At 39.9% G+C, this 19,756-nt stretch overlaps 1 protein-coding gene and 1 non-coding gene across 3 annotated transcripts in view; both read left to right on the forward strand.

The window, feature by feature from the left end:
- The window catches only part of YWHAE (tyrosine 3-monooxygenase/tryptophan 5-monooxygenase activation protein epsilon), a 67,036-nt gene extending 55,271 nt beyond the window's left edge, over positions 1-11,765 (forward strand). The window contains exons 3-7 of one of the 2 annotated variants that reach the window (XM_053567765.1): positions 929-1,035; positions 2,058-2,264; positions 3,168-3,304; positions 8,933-8,979; positions 10,805-11,765. In XM_053567765.1, the coding sequence (XP_053423740.1) occupies positions 929-1,035; positions 2,058-2,264; positions 3,168-3,304; positions 8,933-8,940 (459 nt within the window). In that variant the 3' untranslated portion in view covers positions 8,941-8,979; positions 10,805-11,765. The remainder of the gene's footprint in view (positions 1-928; positions 1,036-2,057; positions 2,265-3,167; positions 3,305-8,932; positions 8,980-10,804) is intronic. The other variant, XM_053567764.1, reaches the window with a different exon arrangement.
- On the forward strand, positions 5,185-5,291 carry LOC128571313 (U6 spliceosomal RNA). The gene has a single exon (XR_008375745.1). It is a non-coding gene; the product is annotated as a U6 spliceosomal RNA (small nuclear RNA).
- Positions 11,766-19,756: the final 7,991 nt, after the last annotated feature.

A 19,756-nucleotide genomic window follows, 5' to 3' on the forward strand; every position in this document is an offset into this window, starting at 1 on the left:
ACAAAGAGCAACAGATGAATTGGGAGAGGGACCTGTAACTTCCTGATCTCAAGCAGTCCTACCCCAGCCTCTCTCATAGGTGGGACTATAGGTGGATGTATGATTGCATTCCCAGCTAATTATTTTTAGTAGCGATAAGGTCTCACTTTGTTCAGGCTGGTCTTAAACTCATGATCTCAAGCCATTCCCTTACCTCTGCCTGCCTTCCAGAGTCCTAGGATTACAGGCATGAGCCATCATAACTGCATGATTTGAATTTTGAGTCCCTCTTCCTTTTTTTTTTAGTTGATGATCTTTAGTATTTTTGGTTTGTTTTTGTTTTTTACCCTTGGTAGAGTGCCATGATGTCACAGCAACCTCCAACTGCTGGGCTTAGGCAGTTCTCTTGGCTCAGACTCCCAAGTAGCTGGGACTACAGGTGCCCGCCACAGTGCCTGGCTTTTTGTTGTTGGTGGTGCAGTTTGGCCGGGGCTGGATTTGAACCCCACCACCCTTGGTATATGGGGCCAGCACCCTGCCAACTGAGCCACAGGCACCGTCCCAGATAATCTTTAGTATTTTAACTTCTGTTTTTTCATGTAAACGAAGACAGTTGTTAATTCATATAAATACCTAGCATTGAATTAAGAAGTATTCAGTGCTCCCTGTAACTCAGTGGCAATTCTGTAGCTGAACCCCCTGTATTTTGTATTGTTTTGTTTTTCAAAAGCACGTGACCTATAGGATGCAATGAAAAGATACCTTCATAATTTGGAAACATCTTCTTTATTTTTGTGTCAAGATGGAGGGAGTAAGTTTAGAGAGGGATATTTATTCTGTTTAATACTAGGCTGTCTTCCTCAAAGCCAGAGGTAGGTATGTTGTATGATAATTTATAGAATTTATAGATTGTGAACAATCTGATTTTTTATTTAAAATTATTTTTCAGGTTGAGACTGAACTAAAGTTAATCTGTTGCGACATTCTGGATGTACTGGACAAACACCTCATTCCAGCAGCTAACACTGGCGAGTCCAAGGTTTTCTATTATAAAATGTAGGTTCTATACTAGAAGGGAAAATGTAAGATTAAAAGTTGGCCTTCTTAGAATCATGACTTTTTGTATGTAGGTCTTCAACTTTTATTTTAGCATAGTTTAATGTTGGAAGTATAAAAACATGGGGAGGAATCATTCTCAAAACTTAAAAATGTCTTCGTACTTATTTGCAGATTTACTGCTAATAAGAGAACTAATGTTAGTGTATTTAAGATGATTGCACTGTTACAAAAATGTATTTGCCTTTGTGGGTCCCATCCCAAGATGATCCCCTCCCACTAACCATTTATTTCATAGTATAGTCTTAACATTTTATATAGAAGTTATATTTTATTAAACTGTTGCTTCATTCTTCGAAATTACTTTTCTTGGGCAGTGCCTGTGGCTCAGTGAGTAGGGCACTGGCCCATATACCAAGGGTGGTGGGTTCAAACCCAGCCCCTGCCAAACTGCAACAAAAAATAGCTGGGCGTTATGGCAGGTGCCTATAGTCCCGGCTACTTGGGGGGCTGAGGCAAGAGCTTAAGCCCAGGAGTTGGAGGTTGCTGTGAGCTATGACGCCACGGCACTCTACCAAGGGTGACAAAGTGAGACTCTGTCTCTACAAAAAAAAAGAAAAGAAAATATTTTTCTTGTTTAAATGTCTATCAATTTCTGTTGATATTTTTGAGGCCTCTTTTAGTTTCTGAGATTTTGTTTATATTCAGCAATTTGAAATGTCTAAGGAAAAAATTAAATAGACAAGCCAGTTACTCCTGAGTTTTAAAAATGTTGGTGTAGGGTGGCACCTGTGGCTCAAAGGGGTGCAGCGCCTGCCCCCATATGCTGGAGGTGGCGGGTTCAAAGCCAGCCCCAGCCAGAAACTACAAAAATAAATAAATACATAAAAATGTTGATGTATATCTATTGTTACATATATTTATTGTCACATATTTTATTTTACATAGCGTAGAAAAAAGTTTTAACTTTTTTTTTTTTTTTTGTATTTTAAAGTTTTTATTTTTGGCTTGGTTTGTTTTAGGAAAGGGGACTACCACAGGTATCTGGCAGAATTTGCCACAGGAAATGACAGGAAGGAGGCTGCAGAGAACAGCCTAGTGGCTTATAAAGCTGCTAGTGATATTGCAATGACAGAACTTCCACCAACGCATCCTATTCGCTTAGGTCTTGCTCTCAACTTTTCCGTATTCTACTATGAAATTCTTAATTCCCCTGATCGTGCCTGCAGGTAAGTCATTGTGAAAGTGAAGTAGTTTACAAATGAAGATTCTTACTTTCTTTTCTGTCTTGTTTCTTAGGGCTGCCTTAGTAGGCTTTACCATGCAGTAATTCTTTTGGCTTTTAGTAAAACTGCTTTGGATAACATAAAAACAGATGTATTTCAGTCCATCAGCATAACAGTTAAGACAATTATGTTGATGGGGGAAATCTATGTTGTTGGCAAAAGAATCTAACGTTTGTTTTTGGTTTTTGTTTGCTTGTTCTGAGACAGAGTCTTACTCTGTGGCTCTGGGTAGAGTGCTGTGGCATCATAGCTCACCGTAACCTCAAATTTTGGGCTCAAGCAATGTTCTTATGTCAGCTTCCCCGGTGGCTGGGATTATAGGTGCTCACCACAACACTGGCTAATTTTTCTATTTTTAGTAGAGACAGGTCTGGGACTCCTGGAGCTCAAGCAATCCACCTGCCTCAGCCTCCCACAGTGCTAGGATTATAGACCCGATGCTTGGCCCAGGGGGCCAAGATGCCTGGCCCAGATGCTTGTATTCTGAGTTAATTTTCACCAGTTATGTTGGCCTTTTTTTTTTAATATCATTGGCACTGTTACAAACTGAAATAAGGGTCTGAATGTCTAACATACATTATTCCTAAGTTGAATGCATTATTATTATTATTATTATTATTATTTTTTGATACAGAATCTTACTCTGTTGCCCTGGGCAGAGCATTGTGGCATCCCTATAACTCATAGGAACCTCAAACTCTTGGGTCCAAGAGAACAGGGACTTGCTCTTGCTCAAGCTGGTGCAGTCTACCTGCCTCGGTCTCCCAAAGTGCTAGGATTATAGGCATGAGCCACTGTGCCTAGCCTGAATGTATTAATTTTTTATAATTATTTCAATACTTTCAGGTTGGCAAAAGCAGCTTTCGATGATGCAATTGCAGAACTGGATACGCTGAGTGAAGAAAGCTATAAAGACTCTACACTTATCATGCAGTTGTTACGTGATAATCTGACACTATGGACTTCAGACATGCAGGGTGATGGTAAGTAAACTCTGATGTTAAATGTATCTCTGTATGCTTTTTAGAAACTCCTTGGTGTTTCTTTACATTAAGGTACAATTTAGACTCATAACCTGTCCTCTGAACTATCAAATTTTAACTACTGCCTTTATAGGAGATGGTACCAAAGCACAGTGTTCTGTTTTGGGCTGTAAGAGAATAAATAAAAGAACTGTTTTGGAAAGGGGACATTATGCTAACTTTACTTTTCATTAATGTTTTGTTAAACTAAATTTATCTGTTTCTTCACACTGTGTTATGTAGGTGGGGGGGATAAGAAAGGTAGAGAGCAAACAGTTTATCTTCCGATTCAGTTTTGAGTTGTAATTGTTGTTTTTTTGTTTTTGTTTTTTTTTTTTTTTTGAGACAGTCGCACTTTGTCACCCTCAGACTGCCGTGGCGTCATAGCTTACAACAACCTCAAATGCTTGGGCTTAAGTGATTCTCTTGCCTCAGCCTCTTAAGTAGCTGGAACTATAGATGCCACCACAACATCTGGCTATTTCTAGAGATGAGGTCTTGTTCTGGCTCAGGCTAGTCTTGAACCGGTGAGCTCAAGACAGTCCACCTGCCTTGGCCTCCCAAGTGCTGGTATTACAGGTGTGTGCCGGCTTAATTTTGGGTTATAATTGTGTTTAAAACCAAATGGTATCATTTATTTATAAAATAAAATATTTTCTGTGTGGAAATCTTTGTTTTTTTTCTTTTTGAGAGAGAGTCTCACTTTGTCGCCCTCAGTAGAGTACCATGGCATAACAGCTCACAGCAACCTCTACCTCTTGGGCTCAGGTGATTCTGTTGCCTCAGTCTCCTGAGTAGTAGCTGGGACTATAGGCGCCTGCCACAATGCCGGGCTATTTTTATTGCGGTTGTCACTACTATTTGAGTTGGCCGGAGTGGATTCAAACCTGCCACCCTTGGTATACGGGGCCGGTACCCTACCCACTGAGCTACAGGTGCTGCCCTGTGTGGAATGGAAATCTTTTATTTGAAAAAGAACTAGCTTCCTTAGATTTTGTAGGGAAAGTGAAGTGTTCTCCCCTGCGTCCTTAACAGGTTTGGTGCAGTCTCTAGAATATTTGCAGAACTTACTTTTGATTTTGGGCGTGTGTGTTAATGTTTATTTTGTATATAAAAGCCTAATTCTGTCATATTCATTCATTTTATTTTATTATTTATTAATTTTTTTTTTTTTTTAGAGACAGAGTCTCACTTTGTCACCATGGCGTCTTGGGTCTTGGGCTTAGGCGATTCTCTTACCTCAGCCTCCTGAATAGCTGGGGCTACAGGCACCCGCCACAATGCCTGGCTATTTTTTGTTGCAGTTTTTCCAGAACCCACTAACCTCAAGCAGGCACCCCCCATTCATTCATTTTAAAGGAGGTTTTATTTTATCTCCAAAGAATTACTTTTATCCTGAGTAGCTTACTTGAAATGGAGTGGGGACAAGGACAAAGTAATGTGGTATGACTGTTAAACTTTCACCATTGGTGGTGGTAGGGGGATTGGAAGCAAAAATTGTTGTCAGTTTTAGCTGCAGTCCTTGTTTTTTTTTTTTTTTTTTTTTTTTTTTTGGAGACAGAGTCTCTCACTATGTCGCCCTTGGTAAAGTGCCCTGGTGTCAACAGCCCACGGCAACCTCAAATTCCTGGGCCCAACCGATTCTCTTGCCTCAGCCTCCCAAGTAGCTGGGACCACAGATGCCCGCCACAATGCCCGGCTATTTTTTGTTTCAGTTGTAACTGTTATTTAGCTTGACTGGTCCAGGTTGGAACCCGCCACCCTCAGTGCATGTGGCTGGCACTGCAACCACTGTACTCTGGGCACCCAGCTTAGCTGCAGTCCTTTAAGAATGGTACCCAGTGCTCGCTTCGGCAGCACATATACTAAAATTGGAACGATACAGAGAAGATTAGCATGGCCCCTGCGCAAGGATGACACGCAAATTCGTGAAGCGTTCCAAATTTTTCTTGGAATGTGTTGATGTGCACACCTAATGATTCAATGCGAGACAAGATTGGCGTCTGTGTTGTGGAGGTTTCAAATAAAGAGCACTCTTCATAACTCAAAAAAAAAAAAAAAATGGTACCCAGACTGAATCACATGTTGCATTGCTTGAGTCTAGTCATAGTCTCTTGGATCAAAGCAGCATACTATCCTGTCTTTGGAAATGTTAATAGTTTTTAAAGATGTCTCTGAAAATGGGTATTGGGGCATGAATTTCTTTGCTCTGGAAGGATTGAGTCAATTTTGTGATTTATTTTGGGTTATGATATGAAAGTGAGAATTCAGGATTGGCACAAGATACGTGACCAACTTAACACTTTTTCAGCAAAGCCAGATAGAGCCACAGAATACCATTTTCTTTTTCTTTTTCTTTTCCTTCTCCTTTCCCTCTCCCACCCCTCCCCTTCTCTCTTCTTCATTCTCTCCTGTCTTTTCTCTTATTCTTTTCAACAGAGTATCATTTTGTCCCCCTGGGTAGAGTGCAATGGCATCATAGCTCACAGCAACTTCAAAACTCTTGAGCTCAGACCATCCTCTTTTCTCAGCCTACCCAGTAGCTGGGAATACAGGTGCCCACCATCACATACCCAGTTAGTTTTTCTAATTTTAGTAGAGACAAGGGAGGGGGAGGGAGTTAGGTTGGTCTCAAAGGCCTGAGCTCAGGCCTCCAGATTACTAGTATTATAGGCCTGTGCCTGGCCCACAGAAGACTTTACAACACAGCACTTCAGGCAACTACTATCAGCCCTTGAGACCGGAAACCAATTCATCGTCTCTAAACAATTGACTCGTAGGTTCCCTTTAACTTTACAATTCTATTGTATTTTATATAACTGTTATTCAGTATGTCTAAAAGCTGTGGACTCTTCGGTCACCTCCTCTCCCACCATCTCAGAGAAGACTTATTTTGCTCCCTGTTTGAGGGGATAAAAGGAAAGCAAGTGTTAGAGAAATACAAATCAAAAGCATCCTGAGATACACCTGCGTTAGATTTATAACCCAGGCCAGAATACTCCACTTTACAAACTCCCAAAGCTGCAGATGCTGGTTCAAATGTACAGTGAAGGGAACACTTTTACACTGTTGCTGGGACTGCAAACTAATACAGCCTCTTAGTGTGGAGAATCCTCAGAGATGTGGAAACAACCTAAGTGCCCATCCATTAAACCATGAATGAATTAATAAACTGTGGTATATGTTGCTGTGGAATACTGTTCAGCCAAAAAAAAGATGGTGCCTTTACTTCTTCTTTTTTTTTTTGAGACAGTCTCACTTTGTTGCCCTCCCATTAGTGTGCTATGACATCATAGCTCACAGCAACCTCAAACTCTTGGGTTCAAGTGATCCTCTCACCTGAGCCTCCTGAGTAGCTGGGACTACAGACACCCACCACAGTGCCCATCTATTTTTAGAGACAGGGTCTTAACTTTTGATGAGGCTGGTCTGGAACTTGCGATCTTAAGCGGTCCACCTGCTTTAGCCTCCCAGAGTGCTGGATTTAAAGGTGTGAACATGGCACACCTGTGACATTTTCTTTTCTTTTTTTTTTGAGAGTGAAAGTAACAAAGCACATGACCTGGTTTGACAAGAGCCTGAGGTGGGAGGATGGCTTGTGGCCTGGGGTTTAATATCAACCCATGTGATAATAGCGAGGCCCCCATCTCTTTAAGAGACATACCCCTGACCTACCAGTACAGTAAATTAGATTACAAAATTAAATAGAAGTTTATTGTGGTTCTCCCTAGGTCAGTCTACTTTGTTTTCATAGCTGAGAAGATTCGTTGTATAAAGATTTTTCTTTTTTAGGGCCATGTGCAGTGGCTCACTCCTGTAATCCCAGCTCTCTGGGAGGCTGAGGTGGGTGGATTGCCTGAGTGCACAGGTTTGAGACCAGCTTAAGCCAGAACGAGACCTTGTCTCTAAAAATAGCCAGGTGTTGTGGTGGGTGCCTGTAGTCCCAGCTACTTGGGAGGCTGAGGCAAGAGAATCACTTGAACCCAAGAGTTTAAGGTTCCTGTGAGCTGTGACTGCATAGCACTCTACTGAGGGTGACAAAGTGAGTCTCAGCCTCAAAAAAAAAATATATATATATATATATATTTTTTAAACGTTTTAGCATAAGTTTCTTTTCTTTTTCTTCTTCTTGGCTGGGGCCGGGCTTGATCCCGCCACTCCCTGTATTTGGAGCTGGCACCCTACCTCTTCTTTTTTTTAAGCATGAAATAGTTTACTGAGGAAGAGAAAGACAGGTTAACAGAGTTAGAGCAAGATGTATGCCTACAGAGCAAGATACATTTGCCATAGACAGAAATGAATTTGGTCCTGTTGCTGAGGCAAAGAAAAGGCAAGGAGGCCCATAATCCTGAAATGGGTTTTTAATCCTGAAATGGGTTTTCGTTTTGTTTTTTTTTTTTTTGTAAATGCTAGAAATTCAGTTGCTTCAACTTGTTACTCAGTCTGTTAGTGAAACAGTTGATGAAATTTGGTGAAGATAAATTTTTATTTTGCATTTATTTAAAAATTTTTTTTGTCATAATATATTTGCAATAGTTTAACAATGTAAGCAAGATTCAGGTAGTCTGTTAACATTCTAGTAAAACCAGCCAACTATCTGAACATAATTGTTATGGATACTAGGAAATTGTTCTTCTGTTTTGCTAAATCATGGAGTGTTCACGTGTTTTATTAAATTGGTTTTGTGACTTAGGTTCAATCTGAACGTAGAATTGCTGTCAAGGAATTGGCAGCTCTCTGGGATATTAACTTGAATTTAGTTTAAGGATTATTTAGATAGTTTTTTTTTTTCCTTTACTGGTACAGATTTCTTTTTTGGGGGGTGAGGGAGAGTGCTATGGTGTCACAGCTCACAGCAACCTCAACTCTTGGGCTTAGGTGATTCTTTTGTCTCAGCCTCCCAAGTAGCTGGGACCACAGGCGCCTGCCACAACGCCCGGCTATTGTTGTTGTCGTTGTCGTCGTTGTCGTCGTCGTCGTCATGGTTGTTTAGCAGGCCCCAGCTGGGTTCAAACCTGCTAGCTCTGGTGTATGTGGCCCGTGCCCTAACCACTGAGCTACAGACACCAAGCAACTCGTACATATTTGTAAGGAAAGAAATTCGTGTGGCTTACAAGCTTTCACTTACACATTTTTATGTCTTTTAGCTGTAGAATATGTTAATGTCCATCCAAGTGTGTTGGAACACAGATCTTTAAAGGGTCTCTGCTTTTTCTCATGAAGGAATTTCAGTCCTTTTCTCTAGAAAAAAACTTTCAAGTGGATTCTTCTGACATGCAGGTCCATGGAGAGGAAATTTGTGTTCTCCCTGCTCCTTCCTCTGCCCTCAATGTCTAGAAACAATGGGCAGAGAAATAGATAACCAAGGAAACTTTTTTCCCCCTTTCTGTATTCCTTTCAAGAGATATTACATCCTCTTAAGAGTTAAAGGAAGGGTTAGTTTCTTAGAGCAAAGTTTATACAAAGTACAAGACCAAAATCTGACTCTGCTTTATCATTGATGTTTTCCTTTGTCCTGTTGTCTTAGTTTATTTTTCTTGTAATGTTGCTTTCATGATTGTTTTCCCTCCCCTTTTCCTTGCAATATAGATTCCTAAAGGAAAATTCAACTCTTCCTTTCCTAAAAACTCTACTTTGTAAGTCATTATCATGGCACAGTGAATTTTGCTTTTAGTTTTGGTTCTTCACTAATCATGCCTGCATATTATCATCCTATTGCTTACAAAACTGCCTGTTGTACATTCTTAGGATGCTAAACCTTTTAAGTCATTTATAGTCTGCTATTCCTGCCTATTTCTGGTTGGGTGTGACATATGACCATGATACTTTCATGCAAGTTACTTGAAACTTTTGGCAAATCTAATGGTTGCTTATGAGTGAATTAAGAATGCGTACTGGTGGTGTTTGTTAACGATATTTTGGCAGGATATTACGGTAAAAATGAGTGAATGTTCCTATCACATTTAAGTTTGAATATGTTATTTGGGGAACAATTGGGTGTCTATAAGGTCTCTCAGTAAATTACTTTTTTTTTTGTCCTTGCATGTCTTTTTCTTTTCTTTCTTTTGGAGACAGAGTCTCACTTTGTTGCCCTCAGTAGAGTGCTGTGGCATCACAGCTCACAGCAACTTCAAACTCTTGGGCTTAAGTTACTCTCTTGCCTCAGCCTCCAGAGTAGCTGGGACTACAGGTGCCCACCACAATGCCCGGCTATTGTTAGAGATGAGGTCATCCACCTGCCTTCCCCTTTCAGAGTGCTAGGATTACACGTGTGAGCCACCACTCCTGGCTTTGCATGTCTTTTGTATATTATGAGTCAAAAATATTTGTGTATCTTAGAGTCATATCAGTGTCAAACATCTTCATCAAAGAGATTTGAAAGTGACAAACTGCTGAACCCATAAAGCTATGGTAGCATTTATATATCATGTCGAAGTCTTTCAGACTGTTCAAAAGCTGCCCTTAGTGTTAAGTGCTTCATGTTTTTAGTTACAGCTAGTCTTAATGTTTGTCCATCCTAAGAAAATAATTTAAGTATAAATGGATCATCTTAAATTTTATTATGATTGTTGGGTTAGTTGGTTTTTTTCATTTATTTTGATTCAGATTAGTTCACTATTGGGAATTATAAGTGGTTTGTTAATAGTACAAAACGTTAACTTTTACCTGTTACGTTTTTGTTGTTTTAGCAAAAGCCTGCATGTTTTTTTTTTTATTTTGGCTGACTTGTTTAATGCTTATTAATAGGTAGATGATCCTCTAGTGAATAGCCTGGCTTTCTGTTGCATGTCATAGTGCAGTTGAAACTCCCCAGGCTAATCGTCATGTTCAAAGAGAAAGGAAAATAGCATGAGAGAATCCAAATACCCTTTTTTAATAACCTCAGTGGCCTGATTTACTTTGAACATACTGTTTCACTCTGAAGTAAAAAATAATTCGGTGTATCTGGTCATTTACAACATCAGAACATTGCCTGCCAAAACCCTGAAGAACGCCTTTGGACTATTTTATTGTTCAGTTCTGCTAATGAGCTTGTGGATAAATTTTGCAAAAAAAACACAAAATTCTCCCAATTTTTGAAGAGGAGGGGAGGTTATTGAGAAAGAGTATTTTGACCAAGATACACAGAAAAGCTTGAAAGTTATTTTAATAATGTTAAATAATATACCTTTTAAATATATTTAATAATATATCTTGGCTGTCTTCTCTAAGAGTTTATTTATCATAAAAGCATTGACTTTCACTATGCATCAGTTTTTTTTTTTTCCATTCCGATTATTGACCAAGACTTTCAGGACTTTTTGGCTTAGGCATCTCAGGTGTCAAGGTGGATGTCCTTCACCTGTCTTTGTTTAATACCAGTTGTAGCAAATATTAGGCGTCTTTATGCTTGGAATGATATTTGTGTTTATGGCTACTATAGCCTACGACAAAATAATTAACTGTCATTCTTCTTTACAGGTGAAGAGCAGAATAAAGAAGTGCTGCAGGATGTGGAAGATGAAAATCAGTGAGACATAAAAGCCAACAAGAGAAACCATCTCTGACCACCCTACTCCTCCCCACCCTACCCCTTGGAAATCCCCCATTGTCACTGAGAACCACCAAATCTGACTTTTACATTTGGTCTCAGAATTTAGGTTCCTGCCCTGTTGTTGTTTTTTTTTTTTTTTTTTTAAACAGTTTTCAAAAGTTCTTAAAGGCAAGAGTGAATTTCTGTGGATTTTACTGGTCCCAGCTTTTAGGTTCTTTAAGACACTAACAGGACTGCATAGAGGCTTTTTCAGCATTTCTGTATTGTCTCGGTGCCAGATGTGGCAAGATCATTATTAGAAATGGAAATTACATTTGAAAGCCATTAGACTTCTAGGTGACGCAGGCATCTTAAGAGAGAGGTTGATCACAATATAGAGGCATATATGGTATCATTTTTCCTTTTTCTAATTGTTTAAACCGAATTTTATACCAATGTTTAAAATTAATTGGGTGTTAGCTTGAGGTGGTTAAAGGTTGTTTGGGGAGTTTGTTGTAATGGTTTTGCTGTAAAAAGTGTTTCAAACTTTGCTGAAACGTTGCTGAAAAGCATGGTGCTGGTCACAGTTCAACAATCCGTGGCTGCTCATTCTTGCCTACTTTTACTTCCCTCTGAAGCAGGTTAGCATTGAAGGTGGTATGGAGAAGCCTGCATGCGTGTTCAATTCTTTGTTTCTTCTCCTTCCCTCTCCCCTGCCCATCCTTCCCCTACTCCTTCCCTCCTTCGCTCGCTCAACCTCTTTTGTTCAGTATGTGTAACTTGAAGCTAATTTGTACTACTGGATATCTGACTGGAGCCACAGATACAGATCTGTATTGTTCTTACTGAAACACAGCATGGAATTAACATTAAACTTAAATAAAACAAACCTAAATTAAAAATGCCAAATATTATTGCGCCTCCATCCTTTATACTTCTAAAATAAAATCTCTAGTCCAAACACATTGACAGTATTATGTTTGCCTGAATGTGGAAAAAAAACCCTCCCCTTGCCTTTTCTCCCATAAATCATTTGTCTATTTCCCAGAAATGATGTATATTTTGGAAAAAAAATATTGCCTGTAACCTGGTTGTGAAGAACATTAATCTCAGTAAATTGATTACCTGTCCTGTCTTCTAAAACAGATAGCAACACGGTATTTATTTTAATCATTAAAGTACAACATGAGTATTTAATACAAAGTGTAATTATGGGTCATTTTCTAGCATGGAGTTTTGGGTTGTACAACCAAATAAGGCTGCATGTATTAGAGTAATTAATCTTAACCTGAGGTAAAACTATACTCTTTGGCAGAAGCAGAGAAAGATAACTAGATCCATTCTTAGTGATACATGTACACGTTGTAAAACAGTAGACTAGTGGTCCTTCTTAGTAGAAACACCCTGTGGAGGATGTTTCTTTAGAAGTAGTTTATGCATCAGTGTGTATAATTATTTAATGTCTTACAGATCTTTATGTGTTAAACATTTAGGTCTGTCTCACTGTATAACATTGATGTACACCTGACTTTGGTAAAGCTAGTTTACTACCTTTGGGTGTTATTCCAGCCTCCCTGTTGTAAAACGGACTGCAGTAAACATGCCTCCAATAGTTTCTGTCTAGATATTTGTATGTGTATCTGTAAGATACATTTCTAGATTTCCTGTGTCAGAAAATACACATTTTTTTTAGTTGGTAAATGCTTCCTCATTACACTCTACTCTTATCTAAAATGAGGTGTTACTACTATTAGTATAGCTTGGGGTTAAATCCTTAGTAGCAAAGAATTAAGTTAATCAATTTGGTGATTTATCTAAGTACACACTAGCAATTAGTTTAAACAATTGTGTTTTGCTTATCCATCAGAGTTGGAGATGATTGTACATAAATCAATCTATTATCCATTTGTTGCAACTCTGATAATAGATTTCCAGCATGAAGTGATGAGGTAGCTAATGTGTCTAGGGCCAAAATTGAAGACATATTAAAAAGCCAATTGCAGGCTTTTAAAGAAACCATTCTTGACATGAAGGGTTTTTTCTGGCTGCCCCCACACCGGACACTAATTTGTGAATGATTTGAAAAGTTCAAATAAACAGTTAATGGTATCTTTTCAAAATAGCCTGGCTTGTGGAAATGGTCCATCTTAAACTGAGAGGTTTTCTAAAATCCAGCAGCAATAAATGGGTTTATACTCATGCTGTGTTCTGGGATGGGTGGTCAGAAAAGCAAATGTCCAAAGTTGTATTTGTTGCTACAGGAAGATGAAAGTGAATTTTAAGTTCGATTATTGTCGGATAAATGTAAATATTTAATTTGGCTTCTGTCTCAGGTAAATGCCTCAAGTCTTAGAAACAAAATCCCAAGTTAGCTGCTGTAAAGTGTGAGTGAGCATGCTGAAAAATTGGATTTAAACTCTTTATTTTCTTTTGAAAACTAATGAGTGATAGTTCATAGGATCTCTACAAATCTGGAATTCCTATAAAGGAGTCGTTAGCACTTTCACAGGAAGTGATAAGCAGATCTAACCTGGATTAGGAAAATACACTTTATCTTGTCCCATTTCTTTGAATTACAAGGGTTGTAACATAGTGACAACTAATATTTAGCAACATTGAGTATCAGTAATGTATTAGCCACTGTGCTCAATATGAAGCAGTGTCTGGAATCCAGCATATAGATGCTCAGTGATAATGAGTTACCTGTATTTTGAAAATAGCTGAGTAGGGTAAGTTAAGGAACTTTGCCAAATCACACAGCTAATAGCATTCAAACATGAGTTTCCTGTGAATAAAAGAGCCTGTGTTCTTAAGCAGTAAGCTATTCTACCTTTTGCTCTTTAGCGAAACTCTGCATGTTATTGGAATACTGTTTTAACTGTTCTGAAGTGATCATTTATAAATATTTCAATATTTTCGAGGTCAGTATGTTTTATAGTTGATACATGTCTTCTCAGAAGATGTACTTGTTAATTCTCCAGTGTATTAGAGTTGAGAAAATACTGTATAAATGACTATTTAGGGTTCGAATGGCTACTGTCTAAAAAAATTTGTTAAGTGTTTTGGCAATTTAAAAAGTCTGGTATGGGAAATTTTAAAAAATCAGTATTTTTACAGATGGAGCCATTTAAAATAGTTTATCTTGGGCAAGTAGAGCCACAATTCGAGTAGATAACTAATGATTGTTGGTCTCAAGCTGTCTCAGTGCTGTGACAGTTTCATGGAGAACCTTAAGCTCAAACTCATTGGTAGCTACATTTTGTGAAACTATTTCTAAAATGCATTACTTCTTGCCTTTTGAGAAACAAGTACCATGATTCCTTAGTTCCTACATTGGGGAGGACCCAGGGCAGGCACTCTTGTGCCATCAGCTCACTGTGCTATGCTGGGCTGTAGGTACAGGCCTACTACATAGGAGGAAGAGCTGGCAGTTGTTTTTCTTTAAAAATCCTTTGTTTTTTAGGCTGATTGCTGTGGCTTGTGGCTTTACCCTAGCACTCCAGGAGGCCAAGGCAGGTAGATTGCTTGAGCTCTGGAGTTCAAGACCAGGTTGAGCAAGAGTGGGATTCCTCATCTCCACTAAAAATAGAAAAACTAGCCGGGCCTTGTGGCCAGTGCCTGTAGTATGAGCTACTTGGGAAGCTGAGGCAAGAGGATGGCTTGAACCCAGGAGTTTGAGGTTGCTGTGAGCTATATGATGCCATAGCACCCTACCCAGGGTGACAGAGTGAGACAGTCTCAAAAAACAAACTTGCTTTTTTTCTTGAGAAGTGTCAGTCACCCTGGGGTTGAGTGCTGTAGCATCATAGCTCACAGCAGCCTCAAACTCTTGGGCTCAAGTGATTCTCTTGCCTCGGCCTCCCAAGTAGCTGGGATACAGGTGGCCTGCTGCAAGGCCTGGCTAGTTTTTAGAAACTGGATCCCGCTCTTGCTCAGGGTGGTCTCGAACTCCTGAGCTCAAGCAGTCCACCTGCCTTAGCTTCCCAGAGTACTGAGATTACAGGAGTGAACTGCAGTGCCTAGCCCAAAACCCTTGCTTTTTGACAGCTGTTTCACACAATTGAAACGAATGTGTAATTGCACAACCTGGGCAATAGGAACCATGTCCCGGAGGTTTCTTCCCCACCTAAAGCTATCCCATCATTTCTAGTCATGGTGCAACTCCTGGTGTGTTGGTACTTGTGCCTCTGTCCCATATTGATTGTTTCTAGTTTTTCAGAAAGACTTTCTTTTCTATGTAAAATTCTGGTGCTATAGGATGGGGATGAGGCTTATTTTAGCGCCTTAGGCTTCTTTTCCATTGCTGGCACATTGTAGCCAGCGTGTTAGGCCACAGTAAATACTGAACTCTTTTAGAATTTGTTTTCCATAGAATTCTAGGAACAAACCTTTTTTTTTTTTTTTTTTTTTGTAGAGACAGAGTCTCACTGTACCGCCCTCAGGTAGAGTGCCGTGGCGTCACACGGCTCACAGCAACCTCCAACTCTTGGGCTTACACGATTCTCTTGCCTCAGCCTCCCGAGCAGCTGGGACTACAGGCGCCCGCCACAACGCCCGGCTATTTTTTTGTTGCAGTTTGGCCGGGGCTGGGTTTGAACCCGCCACCGTCGGCATATGGGGCTGGCACCCTACTCACTGAGCCACAGGCGCCACCCTAGGAACAAAGTAAGAAGATTTTACTTAATCTTATTTTTTATTACGATACAAGCCAAAAGAAGATATGCCAATTTCACCTGCTATAATTGGCAAAGGTTAGATTTGTCTAATATCATGTTGTGCTGAGGATATGTGGCAACGTTCTTATATACTGTTATTTTTGGTCACTCTTGTGGAGTGCTGTGATGTCACAGCTCACAGCAACCTCCAGCTCTTGGGCTTAGGTGATTCTCTTGCCTCAGCCTTCCGAGTAGCTGGGCCTATAGGACCCCGCCACAACACCTGGCTATTTTTTTTGTTGTTGGGGTTTGGCCGGGACCGGGTTCGAGCCTGCCACCCTCGGTATGTGGGGCCAGCACCCTACTCACTGAGCCACGGGCGCTGTCCTTGTTTTTTTTTTTTTTTTTTTTTCTTTGAGACAGAGTCTCAAGCTGTCACCCTGGGTAGAGTGCCATGGCATCACAGCCCACAACAATCTCAAACTGCTGGGCTTAAGTGATTCTCTTACCTCAGCCTCCAAGTAGCTGGGACTATACGACGCCTGGCAATTTTTTTGTTGTTGCAGTTGTCATTGTTGCTTTAGTTGGCCTGGGTCAGGTTCGAACCCACCAGCCTCTGTGTATGTGGTTGGCGCCCTGTTGGTGTTTTCTTTTATGTTTGTAGGTATTTTTCTTAAGTAAGCTTTTATTTTAAAGTGTAGCATTCAGAAAAACATAAAGGTGTATAGCTTAGTGAATTTTCATCAAGGGAACACACCATATAACCACTACTCTTAACAAGAAATAGGAAAAACATCCTAGAAGAGTGCATGTCCCCTCTCAGTGATACACTCTTCCCTCAAAATGGAAACCAGTATTTGTAATCATTATTTTGCCTGTTTTTGAACTTGACATAAAAGGAGTCATAACATTTTCTAGGTTTATTTTTTCTCTGAATAGGAATGTTTGTGGGATTAATCTGTGTCATTGTCTGTAATGATGTGTTTTGTGGCTATGCAGTATTCTGTTGCCTTAGTACACCACTATTCTGTGCATGGACACTAGGTGGTTCTCAAGTTCTGGATGTTGCAAATAATGTAATGAACATTTTTGGACGTGTATTTTGATGTGTACCTTTATGTTGCATGTATAATTAAGAATGGAATTGTGGTGTCATCGAGGATGCACATGTTCAGCTTTCATAGGTAACTGCAAAAGACTTTTCCAAACTCTACTGTTTTACAGTTTTACCAGCAATATCGAGAGTTCCACTTGTTCCATAGACAGCCTGACATTTGGTATGCTTACTCTTTAGTTATAACCATTCTGGTGGATATATAGTAGATTACTTCTGGATTTAGCTTGCTTTTTCTCAAGTAACTAATGAGGTTGAGCGCTTTTTAATATATTGAACATTTGAGTATTCTGTTTTTTTAAATATCCACTTTTGCCTGTTTTTCTGTTTTGGTGTCATTTTATGTATTTAGGACAAGAGTACATTTTTAGAGTTGTTATTGCTACTAGTTTCTCCCATTCTGTGCCCTGCTTTTTCATTCTGTTACTTTTTTTTAGAGATGAGGTCTCACTCTGCTGCCCAGGCTGGAGTGCAGTGGCATGATGATAGCTCATTGCAGCCTCAAACTCCTGAGCTCAAGCGGTCCTCCTGTCTCAGCCTCCTGAATAGATAGTGCTTACAGGCATATGGCACTACACCTTGGCTAGTATTTTTTACTTTACAAGTAGAGATGAGGTGGGGTAGGGGTGATCCTCATTATGTTGTCCAAGCTGGTCTCGAACCCCTGGCCTCCAGTGATCTTCCCACCTCAGCCTCCCAAAGTGCTGAGATTATAGGGATGAGCCACCATGCTTGGTTTTATTCTCTTTGTGATGTTTTTTTGATAAACAGAAGCCTTAATTTTAACAGTCTATTTTATCCATCTTTTTTGTTTAAGCACTTTATATGTCTTGTTTAGTAAATATTTGTCTACTCCAAGACCTTGTTATCAATTTATGTTATTTTCTTTTTTTTTTTTTGTAGAGACAGAGTCTCACTGTACCGCCCTCGGGTAGAGTGCCGTGGCGTCACACGGCTCACAGCAACCTCTAACTCTTGGGCTTACGCGATTCTCTTGCCTCAGCCTCCCGAGCAGCTGGGACTATGGCGCCCGCCACAACGCCCGGCTACAATTTATGTTATTTTCTAAAAACATTGTTTTATCTATCCTATCTAGATCTAGGATCATCTAGAATCTATTTTGTGCATGATATGAATTTTTTTCATGGCCAGGCGCAGTGGCTCACACCTAACACTCTGGGAATCCAAGGTTGGTGGGTTGCTTGAGCTCAGGAGTTTGAGACAAGCCTGAGCAAGAGTGAGACCTGTCTCTACTAAAAAAGAAAAACTGAGAGGGCGGTGCCTGTGGCTCAAGGAGTAGGGCACTGGTCCCATATGCCGGAGGTGGCGGTTTGAAACCCAGCCCCGGCCAAAAACCACAAAAAAAAAAAAAGAAAGAAAAAGAAAAACTGAGGCAAGAGGATCACCTGAACCTAAGCGTTTGAGGTTGCTGTGAGCTGTGATGTTACAGCACTCTACTGAGGGTGAAAAGTGAGACTTTTTTTCTTAGGATATCCAATTGACCTTATTGGTTGTGGGACTTTTTGTTTTAGTGCCAACTCCACACTGTCGATTTAAAATAACTCATATCTGGCAATGTGAGTCCTCCAGATTTGTTGATCTTCAAGATTGGAAAAGAAATGCAGTTTTTATTTATTTATTTTTCTTCAAGGCAGGGGTTCACTGTACCACCAGCCTTGTCCTGAACTCCTGAGCTCAAGTGATCCTCCCTCCTTAGACTCCTGAGTAGCAGCTGGGGTCACAGCACTAGGCTTGTACTGGTTGTACTTGTGTGTCTACACCCATTTAAGAATCGGTTTGTTAATTTCAGTAACAGAACTGGCACAACAAAAACCTGCTGGGATTTTGATTAGGACTTTATTGAATCTCTAAATCAATTTGAGGAGAATTGGCTAGGTGCTGTGGCTCACGCCCCATAATCCCAGCACTAAGGGAGGCCAAGGTGGAAGGATCCCTTGAGCTCAGGAGTTCGAGACCAGCCTGAGCAAGAGGGAGACCACCATGTCTACTAAAATTAGAAAAATTAGCCAAGTGGCTCGGTGCCTGTAGCTCAGCAGCTAGGGCACCAGCCAATACACCACAGCTGGCGGGTTAAAACCCAGCCCAGGCCTTCCAAACAATGACAACTACAACCAAAAAGTAGCCAGGCATTATGGTGAGCACCTATAGTCCTAGCTGCTTGGGAAGCTGAGGCAAGAGAATCGCTTAAGCCCAAAAGTTGGGAGTTTGCTGTGAGCTGTGACGCCATGGCACTCTATCCAGGGTGACATAGTGAGACTCTGTCTCAAAAAAAAGAAAAATTAGCCAAGTGTGGTGGTGGATGCCTGTAGTCTCAGCTTCTTGGGAGGCTGAGGCAGAAGGATCTCTTGAGCCCAAGATTTTGAGGTGTTTGAGGTTGCTGTGAGCTATGCTGATGGCGTGGCACTCTAACCTGGCAACACAATGAGACTCTGTCTCAAAAAAGGGGGTGGGGCAGTGGAGAATTAACATTTTACACAATTTATGTCCTCTAACCTATGAACATAGTGTATCCCTTCATTTATTCTTCAATATTATTCAGGTACCTCTTGTTGAGTTTCATTTCTAGGCATTTGGGGGTTTTTTGATGTTATTTTAAAGAAATACTGATTATTGTATATGTTTGTATTTAGTGACCTGGCTAACTTCATTTATTAATTCTAATGGTATGATGTAGTTTCTGAGGCAGGTTTTTAAAAGAGTTACTCTACAGATTTAAGTTTTAAATACATAAAGTTTGTGTGCAATTTAAAATCGTTGGCTTTTTGCCACAATTCATGGATACCCTGTATTTACAAAATATGTTTATGTCAACATTATAATAGCACATTAGAAATAATCTAAATGCCCATCCATCATAGTACATCCTTACGTATACTATGTTGCTGTTGTTTGAAAAAAAGAAACCATTTCTGCTAATATAGAAAGGTCTGCATATAATGTTAAACAGAAAGTTAACATGCATAATCGTATGTATGTAAGACAAAAAACATTTGTACGTGTCATCCTTAGCACATGTCTGAAGGATACACTTACAGCTTCTTTTCATATTTTCAAAAACTACTTTATTGAGTTATAATTTACACATAAAGTTCCTGTATATAAACAGCATA

The sequence above is a fragment of the Nycticebus coucang genome, chromosome 18 (genome assembly GCF_027406575.1).
Source record: "Nycticebus coucang isolate mNycCou1 chromosome 18, mNycCou1.pri, whole genome shotgun sequence".
NCBI lineage: Eukaryota > Metazoa > Chordata > Mammalia > Primates > Lorisidae > Nycticebus > Nycticebus coucang.